Source organism: Pteronotus mesoamericanus, unplaced genomic scaffold (genome assembly GCF_021234165.1).
Source record: "Pteronotus mesoamericanus isolate MK-2021 breed Mesoamerican mustached bat unplaced genomic scaffold, CSHL_Meso_final contig_2, whole genome shotgun sequence".
Classification (NCBI taxonomy): domain Eukaryota; kingdom Metazoa; phylum Chordata; class Mammalia; order Chiroptera; family Mormoopidae; genus Pteronotus; species Pteronotus mesoamericanus.
Genome location: NW_026555084.1, coordinates 18,173,002 through 18,195,912, shown reverse-complemented (window position 1 = coordinate 18,195,912; position 22,911 = coordinate 18,173,002). Strand labels below are relative to the sequence as shown.

The 22,911-nt window shown below is 37.0% G+C and overlaps 1 protein-coding gene across 4 annotated transcripts in view; it reads left to right on the top strand.

The window, feature by feature from the left end:
- The first annotated feature begins 6,077 nt into the window (after nucleotides 1–6,077).
- RBM27 (RNA binding motif protein 27) overlaps nucleotides 6,078–22,911 on the top strand; it is a 61,999-nt gene continuing 45,165 nt past the window's right edge. For all 4 annotated transcript variants that reach the window (XM_054568234.1, XM_054568232.1, XM_054568233.1 and 1 more), the window contains exons 1-3: nucleotides 6,078–6,313; nucleotides 16,833–16,951; nucleotides 20,082–20,206. In XM_054568234.1, coding sequence (XP_054424209.1) covers nucleotides 6,255–6,313; nucleotides 16,833–16,951; nucleotides 20,082–20,206 — 303 coding nt within the window. In that variant the 5' untranslated portion in view covers nucleotides 6,078–6,254. The remainder of the gene's footprint in view (nucleotides 6,314–16,832; nucleotides 16,952–20,081; nucleotides 20,207–22,911) is intronic.

The following is a 22,911-nucleotide window of genomic DNA, read 5'->3' as shown; positions in this document are numbered from 1 at the left end:
AGGAAGAAGAGAAGGAAGGGAGGGAGGAAGGGGAAACAGGTAAAGACAACCAATGACGTTATTGAGATTCTAATTCCAGTGAGTATATTTATTAAATTTATTTTGCACATTTATGATGTTTACGATTCCCATTTTATAGTATCGATGAAATTAGAGAGGTCTAAGCTATATAAATTGGGGGCACAACCTTGGTTCTACCTTTTTTTTCCCTCTTAATTGGTCAGGTTCCCAATATCTCAGCAGCCAGAAGCCAGTAGCGTCCTGGATCTGTTGCTCCCTATAGTGCCTGAGAGTGTGGGCTCCAGCGTCAGGTTGCCAAATACCTTGGTGTCATCCCTGATTCCTCTTTGTGCTTCATAAGGACAATTAATATGTCAATAAAACTAATTGACTCTACCTTCAAAATATATCCAGAATCCAACTTTTTCTCATCCTCTCATTTATTGTGAGTCTAGTCCAAACTGCCATCCACCTTTGCTTGGCTTATTGCCTCCCAAGTGGTTTTCCTGCCTCTACTTTTGTCCCTTCCAGTCTGATGGCCATAAGGCAGCCATAATGATCCTGTTTGAAAAATTAAAAATGAGATCAGATAACTCTATTCCTCTGCTTGAAACCTCCATTGTCCTCCAGTCTCAGAATAAAAATTCAAAGCCCCCACCACGACCACCAAAGTCCTCTGTGAGCTGGCCTCTAACTACCTCTGTAACCTCTTGGACTGTCACTTTCCTCCTGGGCTCACTCTGTGCCAGCCCCATTTCTTCCCCCTCTTTCTTGAAACATACCAAGCTAGTTCCTGCCTCAGGGTCTCTGCATGTTCCTAGAAAGCTCTTCTCCCAGACCTCCACGTGAAGAACACCCTGCCTGTCTCCAAACCACTGCTCAGAGTCCTTTTTACTTCCCCCTCCCTATCTTCTCACTTTGCCTTATTTTTCTTTATAGAAGTATTCTCCCTGACATATTATAGTTATTTATCTGTTATCATTCTTCTCCTGTTAAAATCGATCTCCAAGAGAATGCCTGCGTTTTTTACTGCTATATCCCCAGGGCCTATAACAGTGCTTTGTCTATGATGAGTTTTTCAATCAATATTTCTTGAAAGAAAGGCTGAATGCACGCACTGAATAAGGCTGATCCTTGCAAAGTTGCTGGACAGAGTGCCTGGCACACAAGGAATATGAATTAGTATTTGATGTGTCCAAATCCCAAGGGGCTGTTCAATCCAAAGAAGAGAGGGCAGTTTTCCCCCTAATTATCAGAGAGATAACCAGGGAGAACTAGAGTCTGGTCAGTCCCCTACTGTTGCTGTTTCCTGCTGCACATAAAAATCATCACTACTGAAGTGGAGCTTTGCACATTCCTCCTGAATGCGTTTCTAATCTCGAGGATGTCAGACCTGGGTCCCCACACAGGTTCAGCAGGAACCCATGAAGGCCTAAGCGAACCGGGCAAGGACTGTTTCTGGTGTGTGCATGCCCAGATCTGCCACTTTGAACCTTTTCTTCCTGTTGACACTGCTCCCAGCTACGTAAAGCAACTTTTTTTTTTAATTGACATACTTCTAGGCATACGCAGTTGTAAGAAATAATGCAGAGAGAACTCTTCACACTTTTCCCAATTTCCCTAATGGGTAACTTATTTACAAAACTATAGTACAATATCATGGTCAGAATACTGACAATGATACAGGTTTTACTTGTATTCATTTGTGCATGTATAAACTTTTCTATACATTAAATTTTATGTATAAATTAAATTTTATACAATGTTATCACTACTGTGGTCCCTATATCTACCACCACAGAAAAGGTACAGAACAGTTCGAGCAGCACAGGTTGCCCTTTCATACCACACCCACTTTCCCTCCAACCCCCCCACCCCATCTCTCTCCTCTGCTCTTAAATTATGTCATTTTCAAAATGTTGTATAAATGGATATATATGCATACAATATGTAACATTTGGGGTTTAGTTTTTCTCCTCACTCATCATAATTTGTCCAAATTGTTGCATGTATCAATAGTTCCTTCCTTTTTGTTGCTGAGTAGCATGCTCTGCTACATATGTATCACAGTTTGTTTTACCACTCATCTGTTTAAAGTCATCTGGGTTGATTTCAGTTTTTGCCTATTACAGATAAAGCTGCTATAAACATTCACGCATAGGTTTTTCTATGTGAATATAAGTTTTCATTTCTTTGGGATAAATGGTCATGAGTGTAATTGTTGGGTCATATGGCAGTTGCAGGTTTAGTGCTTAGAGAAAATACCAAAAACATATGTTGTTTTTTCAGAGTAACTGTACTATTTTACATAATGCCAGCAAAGTATGCATGATCCAGTATCTTTGCATCTTTATCAACATTCAGTGTTGTCAGTTTTTTAAACATCAGCCATTTTTATAGTTATGGAGTATAAAGCAATTTTAAAAAAACCCTTATAACACAGTTCTTCTAGGAAAACAAACCTACATTTCCATAGCAAAGAGGGACTATCAGATTGACTCATTTGCAGGCCAACTCAGCTTGTCTTTGTATAACTAGGATTCAAGTGACTTTTATTGAGGTGACTTTTCTCTGAGCCAGTTGAACTGCTCCAGGAGACCCAGACTCAGGAGAGACTCATATTTGATCATTGTATTGTTTAATTAAATAATCATCTATAAATGTACAGGAAAGAGAGGGCCTGTTTATAAGTATGAGCTTTCTGGTTTGTAATTCTACCAAAACTTAGTTAAATTGCATGTAAGGGAAGCACATGGTGATTGTAAATTTCACAGAGAAAAACTGGAAAATGATTCTCAACCACTCTTACTGTACACCTGGAATAGCCCTTGACCTCAGGGTGGAGAATAAGGACAAACAAAACAGAAGAATTTGTGGGCACTATCTACTCTGATCCTGGAAAGGCCTATCTACTCCTGTCAACACTTGTGTGAAATTTCATTGTTGACAGTTGTTTACTGGCTGAGGCCCAGTTATCCTCAAACCAGGAAAGGGAGCTTGCTTTAATAAGGATGGTTTAGACACCTGTTCTTCTTGTAGTCAATCTCTTTTTAATGCCCCATATTAATAATCTCTCTCTTCTTAGGTAAATTGGTGTCTCTTTCTCTATCCTCTGGGAAGATAAACTGAGGAAAAAGTCAAGCTTTGTTAAGTATCCTCCTTAATTAAGCAAAGCACATTTATTTAAAATCAGTCTTACTCTCTATTAATCAAGAACAGTGCCTAAGAAATGGTGAAGGGCTCAATACATATTTCTTGAATGACTTTTGAATGAACCACATATTTCACATTTCACTGTGTGATAGCAAGATGGCTAAATAAAGGTTATGGCTGTGGGCTTTGTAGTCAAACACACATGGTCAAAGCTGGTTCTTTCCACAGATGATCTTCCTGGGATGCAATTTTCTTTTCTGTAAATATTGTTTACTACCCAGGGGTACTGTGAGGATGAAAGGCAATAATACACTAAAATTTTCAGCATAGGGCACATGCTCAACAACTTTGGCTATGCTTATTATTTCTGATACCTGACTATTTATTAAACCACCAGAAATCTGAGTGCCCAGAAGGCAGTGAATGAATGTAACTTCTCAAACTTTTGTCCCTGCCCCAGCCCAGAGCACAGAACCTGGCACATGGTAAGCAGCGCTCAATGTCAGTGTGTTGAATTAATATGTACATGTACGCATTGCATGCAGGGTAGTCCAATAACTATAGCTGAAATCAGTACCTCATTCACTCATGGACTGTGAATTAATGAATTCTGTGCATAGGACAGATGCTAGTGAATAAAATATATGGAAAATTCTGGGCCATGGCTATTGACCAAATATGAACCTGCTATTTAGCAAATGCAGTGAGTCAGGCATGGGAGTGGGATTGACTCTGTTGTACCCCCTCCCACTTCTGGAGAAGCGACTCTTCTACGTATGCTACTTTTTCATCTGTAGATATCATACTGGCATTCATATTGGGATTCAATATCTACATTCAAAGCAGTAGTCCTAATATGTATATAATGTATTCAACCTAGAAAAGTAATATACTAACATCACAATTTGGAAAATAAAGGAAAGAAAAAAGATTATCAGGGTCCCCAAGCCCAAAGATTACTTCTGTAACCATGTCTGTTCTACTCCCTGTAAGATGCTTGGTTAAATGATGCCCTTGGTCACTAGGAAACCAGTGTCACAACACCCTCACCTCTGAAATAAGGCCCTGCAAAATTTGTTCTATAAATATATCTGAAAAGTACTGTACTTTGAAATTATTGCAGGAGAGTGGTTTATTGTGATAAATGCAATTCCTTTTCCATATCTGTCATACTATCAAGTTCCCGTCTAGCTTTAGGCCTAATTTTCGCTTTTACATTTCTCTTTTAAATTTGTGTTATTTTGGTATAACATCTTATCTCCTTAGGGGAAATAAGTAAAGGAGAAATGTTGATAGGCATCAAGCAAGAAGGAGAGGAGGAGAGAGGGAAGAAGAGGCAACAGTAGGGTGTGAGAACGCTCTGGGCTTGTCAGAAAACCTGAATTGAATGCTACTCAGCTCCATTTACAGACGCTGTGATTCTGGGTACACCACTCAGTCTCTTTGTACTTTTTTCCCTCTTTTGCACATTTGGAGAGAGATGTCAGTGAAGGTGGTTTATTAGGTGATTTCTAAGTGAATTTTGTTTTTATTACTTTGTGTAATGGGGACACAAACTGAAGCCAGCAAGCCAAACCATGTGGCACTTGTCCTGTGGGGTAACGATGGCTTTTACACTTTTAAATGGTTGAAGAAAAAGATCAAGACAATAATATGTCATGTGGAAATTATCTAAAATTGAGATTTTCATGTAAATTTTATTGGAACAAAACCACAATAATTTGTTTACATACTATCTGTGGTCTGTTTCATGCTAAGAGGGCAGAGTTGAGTAGTTGCTAGAGACCTCAGGGCCCACAAAACTTAAAATATTTACTGTCTAGCCTTTTACAGAAAAGTTTGCCTACACCTGCTCAATATGCATATAGTGTATCTGCTTATTTTGGGTAGACCCACCTCTTTTATACGATATGTGTGCTCAGCAGATATTTTTCAAAATGTTATTATTATAATTCATAATCTCATAAACTGCTCAGCTCCCTAAGAAGAGGGACTCAGTTTGTTTTGATCAGAATTAGAATCCTAGTGCCTTACACACAGTGCAGGCATATAGCAGGTGCTCAGTATTTGTTGTTGAATAAACATTTTAACACCAGTGCCAAGCCAATTTCAAAACTCCAAAAGGAATTTCTCATCTAGTACAAACTAAGTTGCCTATTTCAGTAAGTGAGATCTTAAAAACAGTATTTTAAAAAACTTTTTTGCCGACCAAAATTCTTCCTGCAAAAAATCCCCAGTGAATTTTAGATATACAATGAAGAGAATTAAAAAAAAAAAATTGGAATAGTTTTTCCTGCCTAAATAAGCGTATACGAAAAATACTAGTAACGATCGAAATGGCCTCAGCTTTTTACATCCGTGCCACGTTTTAAAAATGACGATTATTGGAATCCAGGGCATGGTTGTCAGAAGCATTCTGCGTTATTTAAGCAGAGCGGCAAAAAAAAAAAAAAAAAAAATGCAAGCCATGTGCGCCTAGCAAAACGAGTGTGTAAAGAACAAGATAAAATTTTGCATTCCTTGTAGTGTGATCGTGTTGCATGTTGTTTTGCAGATTTATTACAGTTGAGTCATTACGGGACACTAGTGTCCAGAAAAAGAGAAAGGAACCAGGCTGAGGGGGTTCCCCCAGGCACTCGCAGCAGCAGACACCAGTATTCCACGGCGGGCGGCGGCATGGTCAAAAGAGGCGCAGCGGTCCCTTTAAGAGGCACAGCACCTACTCCAAGATACCATCTTGCACCAGGAGTTCACGTAAGCTCTCCACCTACCTTGCTATATCCCTTCTTAACTGGGCACGACTGACCGGCGGGGCGAGCGAGCCTTCTCATTGGCTTTGCGTGCACGGCCCTCTCTCTTCTATTGGCTCTTGCACCCGCCACTCGGCGCTGTCTCCCGCCTTCCTGAGCCGTTGTGCTAGGTTGAGTGAGGGCTCTTGGGTTAGTTCCTGTTAGGCCCCGGCCGGGGGAGTAGGTTGAAGTCTCGTAAGATGCCCGGTGGGCTGGGGCACCGGGAGCTGTGAAGAAGGTGTGAGGAGGCGATAAGGGGAGACCGCGGCAGGCCCAAACGAGAGCGGCGGCCGAGCCCGCCTTCCCTGCACCATGCTCATAGAGGATGTGGATGCCCTCAAGTCCTGGCTGGCCAAGTTATTGGAGCCGATGTGAGTGAGCCAGGCTCGGCCAGGGCCGGCGAACGTGGGGCGTTGGGGGCCTGCGGGGGTGTGGGGGAGGGGAGGCGGCGTGAGGGAGGGCGCAGCGGAGGGGCGGCCGTCGGGAGGTCCCCGCGTCGTCTTGCCTGTAGTACTATCACCATTGTGGGGGGGGAGGGGAGAGGAGCGAGAGCTAGGGGCACAGAGACCGTGTGGCTGTGGGGGCGGGGGGGCGAGGGCTTTTTAAGTATAAATCTTGGGGTGCTAGGAGCGGTGGCAGGATCAGTGAGGGAATTGAAAATATTGCTATTTGAGAACTGCGAGCGATATCAGGGCTATCGAGGGATTTAAAAATCTGAATATTGGGATCTTGAAAGGAATAGCAGGATATCGAGGGCTTTACAAACAATATTATTCCCGGGACTAAAAGATCTAGAAGCAGAGAGGATATCGAGGGCCTTCTCAAAACATGAGGGCAGGTAGGGGTAGTAGGGACATTGAGGGCCACATAGCGATTTTTGATGAGCTCGAAGAGTTCAGGAATATTAAAGTACTTGAAAAATATGGGGTAGTTGAAAGGGAGATGCAGGGAGTGAAGTATTTTAGGAGTTATTGAGAAGCTGATAAGTATGGTACGGAGGATTTTAAAGGACTTAAAAGTATTGAGTTAATAGTACCAGGAGAACTGATGCTTTTTAAATAATATTTGGGGTTGGGAAAACATTTAGATTTTGATATGTTTGATTGGGAGTTCTAAGGGCTGCCTTGGTATCTAATTATGTTATTGGAGGAGAGGCTGAAAGGGGTATACCTTGCAGCATCTTGAGATTTTTAGGTAGGGTGGAAAAAATAAGTTTTGTAAATATTGTTGAAAGATTGAGAGGGTAACTGAAGCTGTTGAGATGTAGGGTTATTGTTGAGGGGCTGAAAAGAATGAGGAGCTTGTTTTAAAATATTTTGGTTAGTATTAGGACCCCTGAAAGGGGGAGCCGAGGTATCAACTTTTGTTTGTTTTGTAACCATTATAAAGCGGTAGGAGTGTATATTTGGGACACGGATTTATATATAGCTGGTGTCTGAAACACATCTCTTAGAGGGAAGGCTGGAGATTGGGGTGGAGAGAGGTGATAACTTGAACCCTCTTGGGAAAGAAGGCTTGGAAAGGAAAGAGAAAGGATAATTTCCTGCCCCGCCCCCCCTTCTCTGCTGCTTATCTTCCTATTGGAGGTGAGTGCTTTCTGGCCTCCGGAGAAGGGGTAGAGGAGGAGGTGGGCAGGCTTTGATTCATTAAATCAGATCACGTTAGTGGAAAAATGGAGTTTTTCAGAGGTGGATAGGGAGGGGTAGTTTGGGAGGTGTGGAGGTTTGGGAAAGTTGGGGCTGTTGAGAAAGGTACTCTCCTGTTTACTTTTTGGTCCTCCTGAGAAATCTAGGTAACTAACTTCTGTTGTTTTGCGGTTGCTTGAGGTGGGATGGTAACACCTAGGAAAAAGTCACCTGTAGTCCCGTGTGTCGGCCTTGTGAAGGTAGGATGGGCCAGGGAGGCAGCGTTAGGGGAATTTTGATGTCTGAAGTGGTGTTTGCATTCTGAGGATGAGAAGCATGTGACAAGAGCACAGGAAAAATAAATGTACACTAAGGGCCTTGGAGTTTTACATTAGTGATGGTCTAAAGTGAAAATGACTTACTGACACACTTGAAGGTTGGTAGAAAAGTGTGAGCCTCTTGGATATACATCATACTCTTTCTACAGTAAAAGTTTTGGAGCACAAAGATGGAGGTGGATTGTGATGAAGGTGAGGAATAGTGAAATCGATCATGTATGGAAAAGACTGAAAACAGAAAGAAGTCTGTTTAAAAATTCTTTACCTTTATGTTAACTTTTAAAAAAAAAAAAGCTTACCTTCTACTTTTGTACACCTGCTATTCATGTTGCCTTCTGTGTGTGTGACAGTTTTTCATACAAACTCTGATTGTGTTTGTTGGTAGAGATCCTTTAAAAAGTATTGAATGTGTGTTTTATGTCTTGGGTAGAAGGTGACAAGTTTAATACTGTAGTTAATTGCTTTATTTTTAAAGGTCCCGAAAATGTTTTACTCTGGGTAATGTTTTTTGTTTTTTATTCCTTAATGTCACAATTTAGTTTGAGTAGGAACTTAAATCTTCTGAAGATCTTTTCACTCAGCTTTTTTGGCTACTTAAATGTTTTTGGATATTTAGTAATTTTTATGGGTAAAAGTTATCTTTCAAAATGATATTTTGAGTTTAGCATCCCCATTTGTTTTGAGTTTATGTTCAACTTAAAGCATACATTATGCTTCTTTCCTTTCTGTTTTTTTGGGTTTTTTTTTTAACTTTTTTAGGATTAAAAATGATCTAGAATTACTAAACAGACTTTAACAATATAGTTGCATTCATAGAATTAGGAAATAAACAGTTACTTTTAATTCATGTAAGTAGTAGTTTTGGATGGAAGTGTTAAGAAATAGTGAATGTAAATACAGATAGTACATGTATTTTCATTCTTAATATGTTGTCATGGGAGGTTATTTTTTGTTTGTTTAGACATCCTAAATGTAATAAATGATATGCTAAAGAGGGTTGTATTTGTAAATTTACTTTTTGCATATTCCAGATTCAAGAAAATTTTCATGGCTGATTGACATGTTGCTACAACATAACATTTCAGAGCAGTTGTTAGGCTTTCAGATAAATGTAGTTGCAGTGGATTTATTGGAATCATGTTGTGGTACATGATTTCTCACTGCACTTTCTTACTTAGCTTAATTTCCAGTTAACTAAATTTATAAACTTTTATTTTAGGGGTTTTTAAGCATGTTGTATCTTATCATTGGTGAAACAAAGACATGTAGGAGGTTATTTCTAAACCAATCCAGTTTACATATGATTATTCTCTATGGACAAGTTAGAAGTATCATGTGCTGTTAAGAGTTCACCTATTACCTACCTCTCCTTTTGTATGTAGACATCTCTATTATTTGTACTAGAGAAAAGACAGAAGCAGGGACCTTGGAAGAAATGACTCCTTAACTGGTGGGGGGAAACCCAGTACCATTTTTATTGGCAATGTAGTAAAGGAGAGAAAAACCATCTTAATTAAGAAGTTTCTATCTCTTTTCCATCTCTTTTCCTACTGCTGCATAAATAGACTGAACTCACTGATCTTTTGGGGGGGTTCTCATCTTTACTCATTTCAAAGTATCTTAGAAGCCTTGGCTGGGTAGTTCAGTTGATTAGAGCTTCATCCTGATACACTAAGGTTGTAGGTTCGATGCCTGATCAGGGCACATATAAGAATCAAACAATGAATGCATAAATAAGTAGAACAACAAACTGATGTTGTGCATACTCACGTGTCCTCGCTGGCGCGCATGCGCTCTTTCTCTGCCCCTTCTCTCCTCCCTCTCCCTTCCTCTCTTGCTCTAAAATCAATTTTTAAAAAAGTTCAAAACAGCCTAGATATCCTAGTTATAGAGGTTATGTAGAGATAATGCACAATTAGGAGATGTTATGGTTACATCCTATTAGAACTAACTTTATTTTAAGTATGGGAACCCCTTAAAAAGTAAGGTCCTAAGTAAATCTCCAGGATAAATGAATTACTGAAGAAATTTCTACCAGTTTAGAAAAAGTTAAGGCAAGCCTTTTCTTTTCTTTTTTTTTTTTTTATTTATTGATTTTAGAGAGAGAGGAAGGGAAAGAGAGAGAGAGAAACATTGATTTGTTGTTCCACTTATTTATGCATGCATTGTTTGACTCTTGTATGTGCCCTTACCAGGGATCAAACCCTCAACCTTGGTGTATCGGGACCATGTTCTAACCATCCAAACTACGTCGCCAGGGCCAAACATTTTTCAATAACATGCATTTCTACCCAAAATGCCTTTCATGGGGAATGTTTTAAGTTATTTATATTAAATATATAAACATACGCAATTTACTGCTGCTTGTTTGGCTTATTGTAAAAATTAGTCTTTTTTTAAAAAGTTTAATATTTTTTGGAGAGCTGTACTCATCTCTCCGTCCATCCTAGTTGAGCAGCATATGAATCAGGGCATTTAGTTTCTAGTTCTGTGTCTCCAATTCATCGTGCACCTTTGGAGAAATTGTCTAACCTCTTCCTGTTGAACAGAGTTAATTTTATTAGCCTTTTACCTACCTCACAAACATGGTTTGAATATCAATGATACAGACTTAATAGTGCTTTGTGTACCTCAGAATCATTAAATATAAATGACATTTTATGGTTTTGAAATATGAAAATATACTAAACTCTTTCTACAAAAGTATTTCACTTACTGATGTTAGGCACCACTGCCACTTACAAAATAATAATCGACCTTGTGCATGACAGACCTAGAGTCTCATAGTGAGCCGAATAGGTAGGAACAGGAATTGCTGGTGAAAGCCATAGACTTGATGTGCAGTTTTTGTGAGCACAGGCCATATCAAGGTCTTTGTAAGTATACTAGGAGATTGAATATTGTATTGTCATCTCTGATGGAAAAGGCAGCAGTAAGGTTCACAGACTGAGATTATTTTAGTGGTTGATATTTATTGGTTCAGTGGTCATGGGGGCTATACTTTGGTTTAAGTCTGTAGAGTTGACATGCTGCTCTAGGTTTGCACTTCTTACCAAGTTAAACTATGACTAGCTCAAATGGTAGGAAAAATGATCACCTTGCAGCTGTTAGACCTGACCTCTGTGATAAATACATTGCTAGGGTGAAATGAGCATTTTGGAGATATGTTTGTAAAGTTGAAAAGTCCTGATAATTTTCTAACAGGTACTTAGTGGCTTCAAAGAATCAGTGTGCCTTTAAAGAGCTATGGCACTTGTTTAAGGAAACCATTCAGTGTTTCATAGAAGAGGACTTATTTTGACCAGAAGACTTCTTGGCAAATTTTAGTGTACTAAGTTAAGAACATATTTGTTCTTATGTCTTCCAGTATGCCTCTTAAATATGTCTGACTTCATTCTTCCTGGCCCAATTACTATAAGTTAGAAGCCAGAAGTTGCTTTGATAGTTCTGTGTTTCCTACTGCTGTCTTTTCTTATCCTCTCATAGTGTTGTTACTTACTAATCACCCTCCCCCCCCCTTTTTTTTAAATCCTCACCTGAGGATATGTTTTTTGATTTTAGAGAGAAAGAGGAAGATATGTGAGAGAGAAACATCATTTGGTTGCCTCTTGTACATGCCCTGATTGGGCATCGAACCCGCAACCTTTTGATATTTGAGACAGTGCTCCAACCAGCAGAGCCAGCCACCTGGCCAAGGCATTAATCCCCTTTTTAACTATTTGTTATTTTGTATGGTAATTATTTGTTTTCACACATATCTCTTGGGCAGTGACTACAGGGCAAAGTCTGCCTTGCTCAAAGTAATTCCATTACCCAGAAAGATGGCTTGGCACTTGGTAAACTTTCAGTAAATGGTTAAATGAATCCATGTGCTCATATGTATATTTAGGTTGGTGGACAACTAAAAAAGTAAAAATTTTTTTAATTGTCCAATATTCTGGGTATGCTTAGTTGCTGACTTCTGCTCTAGGAGCCAGTCCGAATATCAAAATAATATTTGCAGCTGGCATATGTATGTATATATGTTTTTTCCCCAAAATATAGAGGTGTTTTATTTTATATCATGTTCATTCATGAAAGCCCCTAATTAATTAAAGGAAAGATGAAAACTTTTATTTGCAAAGAAGTAGAGGTACCAATATTTGTTTATCTTTAATATGTGTTAACAGGTTCTTAGAACTTAATAGTTACTTATATACTCTTTGATAAAATAAGCTCATATTTTACTTATTTTTCCAGTACTGTCTTATCAAAGGAATAATCTGAACACAGATCCCAGAGGCAGACTTTTTGTTCTTTTATTTACTGCTCTTTTTTATAAAGTAAAAACAATAGCATTATTGCATTACAACAAATATAGAAAGGAGAGAAAAGAGTAAATTCTTTTGTGTATATTTATTTCCAGTTTCTCTTCAGTGTATGAACTTCCTTGTAGCTGTAATCAGACTCAAATATACAGTTTTTTTAATCTTGATTTCTCCAGTTGGCATCACATCAGAATCATTTTTCATATTTGTGCATTGTTTTTATAACCATCACTTTGTTTTTTTTGTTGTTATTGTTAAAAAATATGTTCATTCATTTTACAGAGAGGAAGCGGGGAGAGAGAGAACATCAGTTGGTTGCCTCCCATACACATCTGACCTGGGATCAAACCCGCAACCTTTTGGTGTACTAGACAATGCTCCTACCACTGAACCACACCAGTCAGGGCTATAACCATCACTTTGGATGCCTAATGTTTCATAAACATTCAACAGTCAGAATGGTTACCTTGACTTTACCTTTTCTGTTTAAAAATAATGCTGTTTGTATGCAATAAAAATGTATATTTTTAGTGTCTCCTTAGGTACCAGTATTGTTTTCTATATTTGGCTTTATCCTGAGTCTAATTTCCCATAAGTACAACTACTATATAAGTCAAAGAATGTGAACATTGTTTTTAAAGATTTTATTTATTTATTTTTAGAGCAAGGGGAAGGGAGGGAGAAAGAGAGGGAGGGAAACATTGATCGGTTGCCTCTCGCACGTGCCCCGATGCATCCTGACCTGGGACCTAACTGCAACCCAGAGAACCAGCTACCTTTCACTTTGTGGTGACACAGCAACACTAGTCAGGGCTACGTTTTATTTTTTAAATAACTTAAAAAGATAGATAATTTAGACATGTTCTTAGAACATTATTATGCAAGATGTGAATTTTAAGGTCCTTACATTTGTAATTTCCATTAAACTTTAGGAACTTTATATTTTTTAAACTGAAAGATAACTGTTGGTTGAGACTTAAGATAAATTAATTTGACATGTAGATCTACATTAGAAAAGTGATGTGCTTTAAAATAGATTTTACTCTTGTGGAATTGCAGCTAATGTTTAATTGTATAGATGTGCTGTCTGGCTGATCTTGATTGGATTACTTAATTTGTCTAATATATGCAGTTTTAGTTATCTGTAAAATGAATAATAATTCATTGATTATACTGTTAAGGCCTTTTAAAGACTCTAGGAGAATAGTAATTTTAGATATGTATTATTATCTTTTAAAATCTCTGTTGTAATATAAGCCTCTTTTTGTCTAGAAACATGTATAACATGATCATGAAGCCAAAATTTTCAAATCTTTTTATTACAAAATATGCTTTGTAACCAAAGAAATGAATTTTCATAAACTTTGGTTACAAATAAATAGCTGAAAGGTTTTACTCGTCTTAGGTATTACTTCTTGAGTAAGAGAAATAAGAAGTGGCCCTGCATTTGTCTTGTACTCTATGAAGGATCTTAGTCTTTGATAGATTTTTATTGTGCAGATTTTTATGACCCACTTCTAAATGTCGTGTTGGGCTACTTTAGCATGCTACCATAGCTACTACAGAATTGTAATTGTTTTTCAAGGTTATGTAGTAGGGGGTGGTGAAAGAATAAGTAAGAACGAACTTAAAAGTAAAGAAAATTACAACAAAACTCCCCATTGTTTTTAAGTTTCACCATTCAATTGGTGCCAGTTTTCTCTTCTCTTCTCTTCTCTTCTCTTCTCCTTTCTTCTCTTCTCTTCTCTTCTCTTCTCTTCTCTTCTCTTCTCTTCTCTTCTCTTCTCTTCTCTTCTCTTCTCTTCTCTTCTCTTCTCGATGTTATTTATTTTGACAAGAGAGGAGAAGGGAAGGAGAAAGGGGGAGAGAAACATGGATGTGATGGAGAAACATCAGTCTGTCTTATTACCGCAGCTGCGGACCAGACCCTCAATCCAGGCACGTGCCCTGACCAGGAATCAAATCGGTGACCTCTCACTTTGCAGGACAAGGCCCTACCAGCTGAGCTACACTGGACAGGGCCTGGTGCCATCTTTTCAGACTGGCAGTTTCCCTCCTAGGGCTCGTTGTGGGTATGTATTAGGAGCTGTTAATTTAAATGGTCCTATTCCTTTGGCAATAAACATACTTTTATATTTGGTGCAGAATTCTATTAGTTACAATTAATTCACTCACACTAAATAAGTATTTAGAATCTATGACCACTTTCTTTTCTTGTTGTCTAGTATTCTTTTACTCTTGTACCTCCTGTAATTATTTATCTTGCGTTTTAACACCATCACATCAAAATGTATCAGGAGTAGCCTAACTCTGCATTTGTTTTTCAGAGTCTGAATACTTAAGAGTGTGTATAAGGTATCTGGATATGTTTAACCCATCTCATTTATCCAGTACTGTGAGTGTGTTGCTTCTTTTTCACCAAACCCCCGTACTCCCATATCCTTACACAGCATTGTATTGTTAGGTCATGAGTCTTCTTGAAGATTCTCATGACACCAGAAAAAACAGTATTACCTCTTTATGCCATTCTTACTTATTTTTTCAAAAAGATTTATTTATTTACTTTTTTAGAGAGGGGAAGGGAGGGAGAAAAAGAGGGAGAGAAACATTGATGTGCAAGAGGAACAGTTGCCTCTTGCACGCCCCCAACCAGGGACCTGGCCCCCAACCCAGGCATATACCCTTACTGGGAATCAAGCCAATGACTTTTTGGTTTGCAGGGGGATGTCCAAACCATTGAACCACTCCAGTCAGAGCATTCTTGCTTGTTTTTAAATATCCGCCCTCACTGGTATGGCTCAGTGGATTGAGCACCAGCCTGTGGACCAAAGGGTTGCCAGTTCAGTTCCTGGTCAGGGCACGTTCCTGGGTTGCTGGCCAGGTCCCTGGTTGGGGGCAGGTGAGAGGCAGCCAGTTGGTGTTTCTCTCATATATCAATGTTTCCTTCCCTTTCGTTCTCCCTACTTTCCCCTCTCTTTAAAAATAAATAAATAAAATCTTTTAAAAATCCTTTTCTATGTTTAGAATATTTTTCTTATCTAGGATCTGAACTTTCTAAGTAAAGATAGAAATGTAATTCCCTCCTCCATTTGAATGTTGATTAGAATTATGCTGATCAAATGTGTTCTCAGGAATGAAATTAAGTCTACCTACGTACCTCTATTTTGAGATAGTTACAGGATAGCTAAGGTGGACATGGCATGTGTAGCCTTTTTTTTTTTTTTTTGATGGTAGAAATGCTACATATCCATTTTAGAACTAAACACCTGGATCTACTAAGGTAATTTGTTCAAAATGCTCCAAGTTGTAATGTATATATTTTACTTAAGAAAAATCCTAGTTTTCTTTTAAATTGCATGTTTTTATTAATCTGTAACACATCATCTTTGACACGCCTCTCCTAGTGCATTTTGACCTCTGTCTATAATTTCTTTGTATTCTGAGTTTTGTAAAATTGACAGTCAGTGAAATTTGCTTTCTTAGAATTTGGTGCATATATGTGCACGGATGTTTTAAGAACCAGCCTTTCCCACAAAACATTAATATTGGCAATGAAAAAACTCTATTTTACTGAATTACGAACTTTAAAAACAGACTAAAAGGAAATAAAAGTGCTAGTGCTTGGTCTTTCTTTTATTTGCTAATCTCATAAAGTTGTTGGAAATGTGATTGATACCCTTGAGCTGAAACTAACTTTCTGGTTGATGGAGGGGACCCGAAGATTATATAGAACAAGGTTAGTTAGATTTGAGTAATGTTTGACAGGGATATAGTCACTTTGCGTTCATGTTGATTTTAATTACTGTCATCCTGAGATTTTTAATTTACCTTTACAACAATCTTATGAAACCTCAGAAGATGTTACTTAAATGTACATTCATGAGGAAAATAGCATATAAAAAATATGTATTTACAACATAAAACTTTCAGTTTCATGTAATGTAGATATAGTGTTAAGTCTGACAGATCACTGTATGTCAGGAGCTGACAACTTGAGGATCATGTGTTGCCCTGGCATAGGTGATAATTTTGGATGTCAAAGTTGGGTTACTACTGACTGGGAAAAAATCAGGAAGCAGGTCAAGGTTGTCTCTGCTGCCCTACCACTTTCCTTAACCTTTCTGTTCTAACTCCCAGATCTTTTCTCTCTTGCTTATAGCTACTAAAGTGATTGCCAGTAATAATTAAGGTACCATCCTTTTTGTGTTCTCACTTTTTAAAAAAGATCCTTAAGATACTCACTGAGAAGATGAGCAGTGTAGTTGATTGCCATTTTTGGATGCTGGTGCCGGGGATATAGGGAATGGGGAAAATTGTTCTGTCGCTTTTGCTCCTTCTTTCTCATTGGTCACATGGCTGCGGAAGACATTGAGATTTGGTTCAAAATTCTGGGTATAATTAGAACATTGAAAAGAGACGAACTATTTTATGAAAATAAGGAGAAAAGGATAAATCTTACTTGTACTACATGTATGCTGTTTGTTACAATAATTGCCTGTGTTTGCAGTCACTTTAAAATAAAGTTTTTCACCTTTAGCTTTTCAAAATAGGTGTGACTTCATTAAGGAGACCACATTTGGGAAAATAAAGTTTAACAATATTTATTTTCTCTCTAACTAGATGTGATGCTGACCCTTCAGCCTTAGCCAACTATGTTGTAGCACTGGTCAAGAAGGACAAACCTGAGAAAGAATTGAAAGCCTTTTGTGCTGATCAACTTGACGTCTTTTTACAAAAAGGTAATTATTATGGGCCTTCCTTCAAGTATTTAAGATTTTCGATTTAAAATTTCCTGATAAAATCTTGAAGATACAAGCTTGAAAGGAAAGAAATTGATCAGTGTCCTTTAATACTTGAATATACCCATCCGTGCTTAATTATTTATCATGTATTTTGGCAAATTGTTTTTCCCTTTCCTTCCCTGTTTCTTTCCTATATTAAAGCAGTGGTGGTAACTAATACTTTTTAGGTGAACAGGTCCTTTGCAGCTGGTAACAGAGCCTACTTGACTTGGGAAGGGGGGTTCAATTTAAGGATAATGAAGCTGCTTATACTTACTATTTATTAAGGCAATGAAGCTGTCTGATTTTCCCCCCTCTTGGCTGGGGCTTTTTGCTATCCAAGAGGAGATGGGCATAATCCTCTTCTCTTTGTGCCTTTAACGTCCCATCTTCTTACCGAAGCCCTTCCCGTGGTTCACAGAGATTCCTGGAGTTCTCTCCTGCTGCTTTTCTGACCACATTTCCTACCTGTCCCCCTAATGTTTGTTCTAGCCACATTGACTACTTGGCTGTTGTTTTCCACCATGGCAACATGTTCCCAGTTCAGGGCTTTTGAACTCTCTTTAATCTTCCTCGGAACATGGTTTCTCCCTTATGGTTTCTGTTTTCTTCTCAAATGTCACCACAGAGTAGCGATTTTCAACCTTTCTTCATCTCATAGCACATATAAACTAATTACTAAAATTCTGTGGCACACCAGAAAATACATTTTTTTGCTGATCTGACAAAAAAAATAGGTATAATTTTGATTCATTCACACCAGACGGCTATTGTGTTCGTCGTTGCCATTTTTTTAATTTCACAATCTAAGAGTAAAGAGGTCAGTGCCTTTAACTAAGTAGTCAGATATTGCATGTTTTAAAAATTCTTGGGGTACACCTGTTGAAAATCTGTTAGAGTAGTTTTCCCTGAGTGCCTCGTATACAGTATAATATACCTCATGCTTATAATTGCTCTCTCCTCTTTCCAGCCTTGCTTTATTTATTTTTTTCATGGCACTTGTCATTCCCTGTCATCGCATATGTTGATTTTCCTGTTTATATGTGTCTCTGTCCCCAGCCCCATTTTGTCTTTCCCTTTGTTGAGTGGAGACTTGGAACCTGCAGTACCTGGTACATAGAAGATTATTCAGTAAATGTTGCTGAATAGAAGAACAGGAATGTGGATTATGTACACTTACTGATTGATCTAGATATCGGTGGTGGGAAGACATCCTTTAACTCATATCTACTGAGAAAGAAAAGATAGTAATTGTGGCTTCTCAGTCTAAAACACAAGATTACTTTTTTGTGTGTGCATTTTAAGGTTTTCTGTAAAAAAAAAATTACTGATATTTAAAGAATTCCTCCCCAGTACAGATGACTATTTTCTTTCCTAAGTATAGTAATTTGTACTATTCAGTTTCCATTAAAGATGAGTCATGTAAAATGTAGAGCCATGAAAAAAAAATAAGTAAAACATTGGAGATAAGAGGCAAAAGTATGTTTAGGCATCTAAGAATTCCTTGTTATAAAGCTTTCCAAATTTTTAGTAACTTTTAAAAACGAACTACAAAAGCAATATACAAGAAGAAGAATTTTAAAGGAAAAGAAAACAAATTGCCATAAACTTCCCACCAGAGAGAAAATAACTGATCATAAAAATAAAGGCTTTTCAAGGGTTTAATTTACTTTCTTAAAGTTATCTGTAACAATTAAGATATAACAGTTTTATAATCATGAAAAATAAATTAATAGCATAAAGATGTTTTTCTGAAGGAAAATTAGACATTTTAGAAATAGCTGTTTATGTAAAATGTGTGATAATTACAATATAAACAGTCTGTTTTACTTTTAATATGCTCTTTGACTATTCCTTAGGATAGGACTGATGAAAGTTTTTAAAATTTGATTTGAATAACAAATATTTTGACATATTTTTAATAAATTCATCTGGTTTTCTCAGTCTGAAAGTGTTACATAATAGAGCTGCCTTTAAATAAAACACAAAAAGATACTTTCATATAATTCTCATGCCTGAAAATATTTTTAATTAAACTTTTGAGTAGGCAGTGCGTGTAATCCAGTAATATAAGAGTGTACTGTGAAAAGTGTCCCTCACCTGTTCTTTATCTGCTCTCTTCCCACCTCCAGTACACATTTTTTGTGTCTTGTCAGTTTTATGCAAATATAAATGTACAAATATTTATTATATCTTTGAGAACTGATATCAGTACTCATTCTTTTTACCTTTGCTATATATTGTTAAATGTTTGTCATGTAATTTATTTAACTAGTCTCTTATTCATGGAAATTTGGGTTTTTTCCAATTGCTTACTATTATGTACTCAAAAATATCCCTGGAATTATCTTCAGGAGGGTGGGCCCCTTGTAGTACAGGCTTCCCCTGCTAGTTGAGTGTTCTCGGACCCCATCTGTATCAGTGTGCCGGTTGTTGTGTGAGGCTGCGTTCAGCCTCAGCGAATTTTTTTTTAAGACTGTTTCAGTGCATTTGCTTATTTCATGATGGATGATTTATGAGCGCACCTGCCCACACCTTGCTGAGTGTTCAGCAGTTTTTGACCAGAAATGGCATGGACCCCCCTCACCCCATGCCCCAACCTCCCTATTCACCCCATCTCGCCCTGAGCAACTTTTTTAAATTTCCCTGGATGAAAAAAGTCCTCAAAGGGAAAGGTTATGCCAGTGTGGAAGAGGTGAAACAAAAACAGCACAAGTACCAAAAGGCATCAAAATCAACGAGTTCAAAACTGTTTTGAGCAGTGGGAAAAATGTCTCAGTAGGTCTGTTGCATCAAATGGAGAACACTTAGAAGGTGATTGAAGTTTTAAACATGTAAGAATAATTTTTTATAAATAAATTCCATTTTGGGGGGATGTCCCCCTGCATATATCATTTTGTACGTGTGCAGGTATGTGCAAAGGATATAAAAGCCCAGAAGTGGGATTCTGTCCCCAAAAGGTTAGACTCATTTTTAGTCCCATCAACAGTGTATGAGATATTTTGTTTTCCTCAGCTTTGCTAATAGGGTGTAGTCATATTTTTAGTTTTTGTTTATGTAACACTTAAATAGTACTTCTTTTCTTCAGAAACTTCAGGTTTTGTGGATAAACTATTTGAAAGTCTCTATACTAAGAACTACCTTTCACCTTTGGAACCAGTTAAGCCTGAGCCAAAACCATCAGTCCAAGAAAAAGAAGAAATTAAAGAAGAGGTAATGCAAAGTTTTTCTTTTGCTTTTGGGTCATTTTAGGTCCTATTAACTAATATCCTTAGTTGGTAGTTGACCCCTTCTGAAGCGACTATTTATTGATTGGAATTTGTGAGGCATGGGCATGGTGCAGAGTTGCTTTCAGGGCTTCTTAGTTCCATGGACTTGAAGAGTTGGAAGAATTTTCATTGCTTGTTTAGAGATCCAAGAAATATTTTAGTAACATTGAGGAATTCAGAGAAGTCTTATCCAGATTCAAAATTTGGATCCAGACTACCTGTTCCAGACATTTAGAAAAAGAAAACTTGGGTAAACATGGAACCTTAACTGGATGGTAGAGTAATAATGAAGTCTCAAGAGAACTCATTAGGTAAAACATGTTCATATGAATGGAGAAATCATTCCCTCTTTTTTAACCACAGAGTTTTTTTATAGTTAATGTAATTATGAATATCACTCATAGGAAAGAAAAAAAAGTTTTTACATTGTTTAAATATTAAAAGGTGCTTATAGGTGATTTGAAGTTTTTAATCAAAGAAGAAATTTTATAAAGTTCATTTGTAATTCTTTTTGTATATATGAAATAGTGTTATGATAAGACTATAAGTTATGAAATCAAGCTGCATGAGTTAAAAGTATTAGGTTGGCCACAAAGTTCATTTGTTGTTTTTTTTTTGTAAGATGGCTCTAGTAGCACTTGATTGTCCTAATTTCATTCAAAACAGTTTTGTTAGATTGTATTGTGACAGTTGTCATATCAGCATACATTTTTTTAAAAACTTATGAAAATGGTGAATTTTTGTGTAGCCATTTTAATATTGAAGATGGAAGAAAATAAGCAACCTTTTCTGCATATTATGCTTTATTATTTCAAGAAAGATTAAAATGCAACTGAAATGCAAAAAATGATTTATGCAATGTATGGAAAAGGTGCTGTGACTGATCAGACATACCAAAAGTGGTTTGCAAAGTTTCATGCTGGAGATTTCTCACTGGATGATGCTCCATGGTCAGGTAGACCAGCTAAAGTTGATAGTGATCAAATCAAGACGTTAATTGAGAACAATCAATGTTGTACCATTCAGGAGATAGCCAACATACTCAAAATATCCTTATCAATAAGGTTATTAGAAAATGATAAATGTGTCTTTTATTTTACCGAAGAAACCATATGGGCCTTTTGGCCAACCCAACAGTCGCTCTAAACTAAGTTACTTAGCTGTTTTATTTGCACATCAGCAAAATGATGATCATAGTAGTACTTATCTCATTAAGGATTAAATGAAATATTCCACACATACACACACACATCCTAGTCCAGGGGTTGGCACAGAAATGCTGGTTATTATACAGAGATATTTTTCAACTTTTGTTTTAATTTTTTGTTTTTTATATTTTTTTCCCTTTTCATTGAATTTATTGGGGTGACACTAATTAACAAAATTATACAGGTTTCAGGTGCACAATTCTACAATACATCATCTGTACACTGTATCGTGTTCACCATCCCAAATCAAGTCTCTGTCCAACTTTTGTTTTTATTAATTATTTAATAAACTTACTTGGGAATAATTTTTAATGTATAAAAATTACAAGAGTAGTACCACAGACACCTATATTCCATCTACCTAGATTCACCAATTGAAAATTTGCCCCATTGCTCTCTTTATGCATACTCAATTATTTTTTTCTGAATCATTTGGGAGTAAGTCAGATCATCACGATCCTTGACGTCTAAATATTCTATGTGTGTTTCATAAGAAGAAGGATATTCTCTTACTAGTTGTAGTACCATTATTAGTTTCAGGAAATTGAACTTTTGATAAAATACTTTAATCTATCTGTATTCCAGTTTTGTCAGTCGACCAGCAATGTCCATTCATTTATTATTGCCTGGGTTTTTTTCCCTCTTTATTCTAAGGATCTCATGTTGCACTTAGTTATCATTTTTGATACATTTTTTTAAATGCCAGGATGATAGAACTGAGTCAACATTAAAAGAAAACAAAATGTGACTATCCTTAATTAAGATCGGTTGAAACCACTATCACTTTTTTTGTTTTGGCTCATGCCCTTTATCTCATATAGTCTTTAAAATTAAAAAAAGGCTCCCTATATGTTTTTTTCAAGTAATAGAAATAGGAAGACAATTTTCTTTCATACTTGATAGTGTGTAATTTTGGTCTGTGGCATATAGGTTAAATCTTTTATAGTAAGTGAAAATTTTTGTCCATTTATATTGTCCTTGAAGGTCAGGGGATTAGAAATGTCTATTTGAAAGATGGCTGGTTTGAATATAAGAGAAAAATTGCATTATCTTGAGTTTTAAAAGAAGTTATTTTTTAAATATAATCATTTTTTATTGGCATTTAGACCCCTTATACCTTCCACCCCCTTGTAGTCACCACATGGTTGTCCATGTCCATGATTGAAAGAAATTTTTTTTAAAAAGTTGCTTTATTTCGTTTTGTATCTTTGTAGTAAATCCAAATTTTGAAAATTAAGCAAAATGGATATCAGCTTCTTTGTTTTGCTACATCAAATGACGCTGTCTGGCATTTCTAAAATTTTATATGTAATTTAATTTTCATTACTGACATAAATAATAGCTCCTATGGTAGTATAAAAATATAATAGTTTGTAGTAATTCTGCTGGAAAATGTGGAAGGAAGGAGGTTTGAGGTAGCACATACCTTTGGCTAATTGTC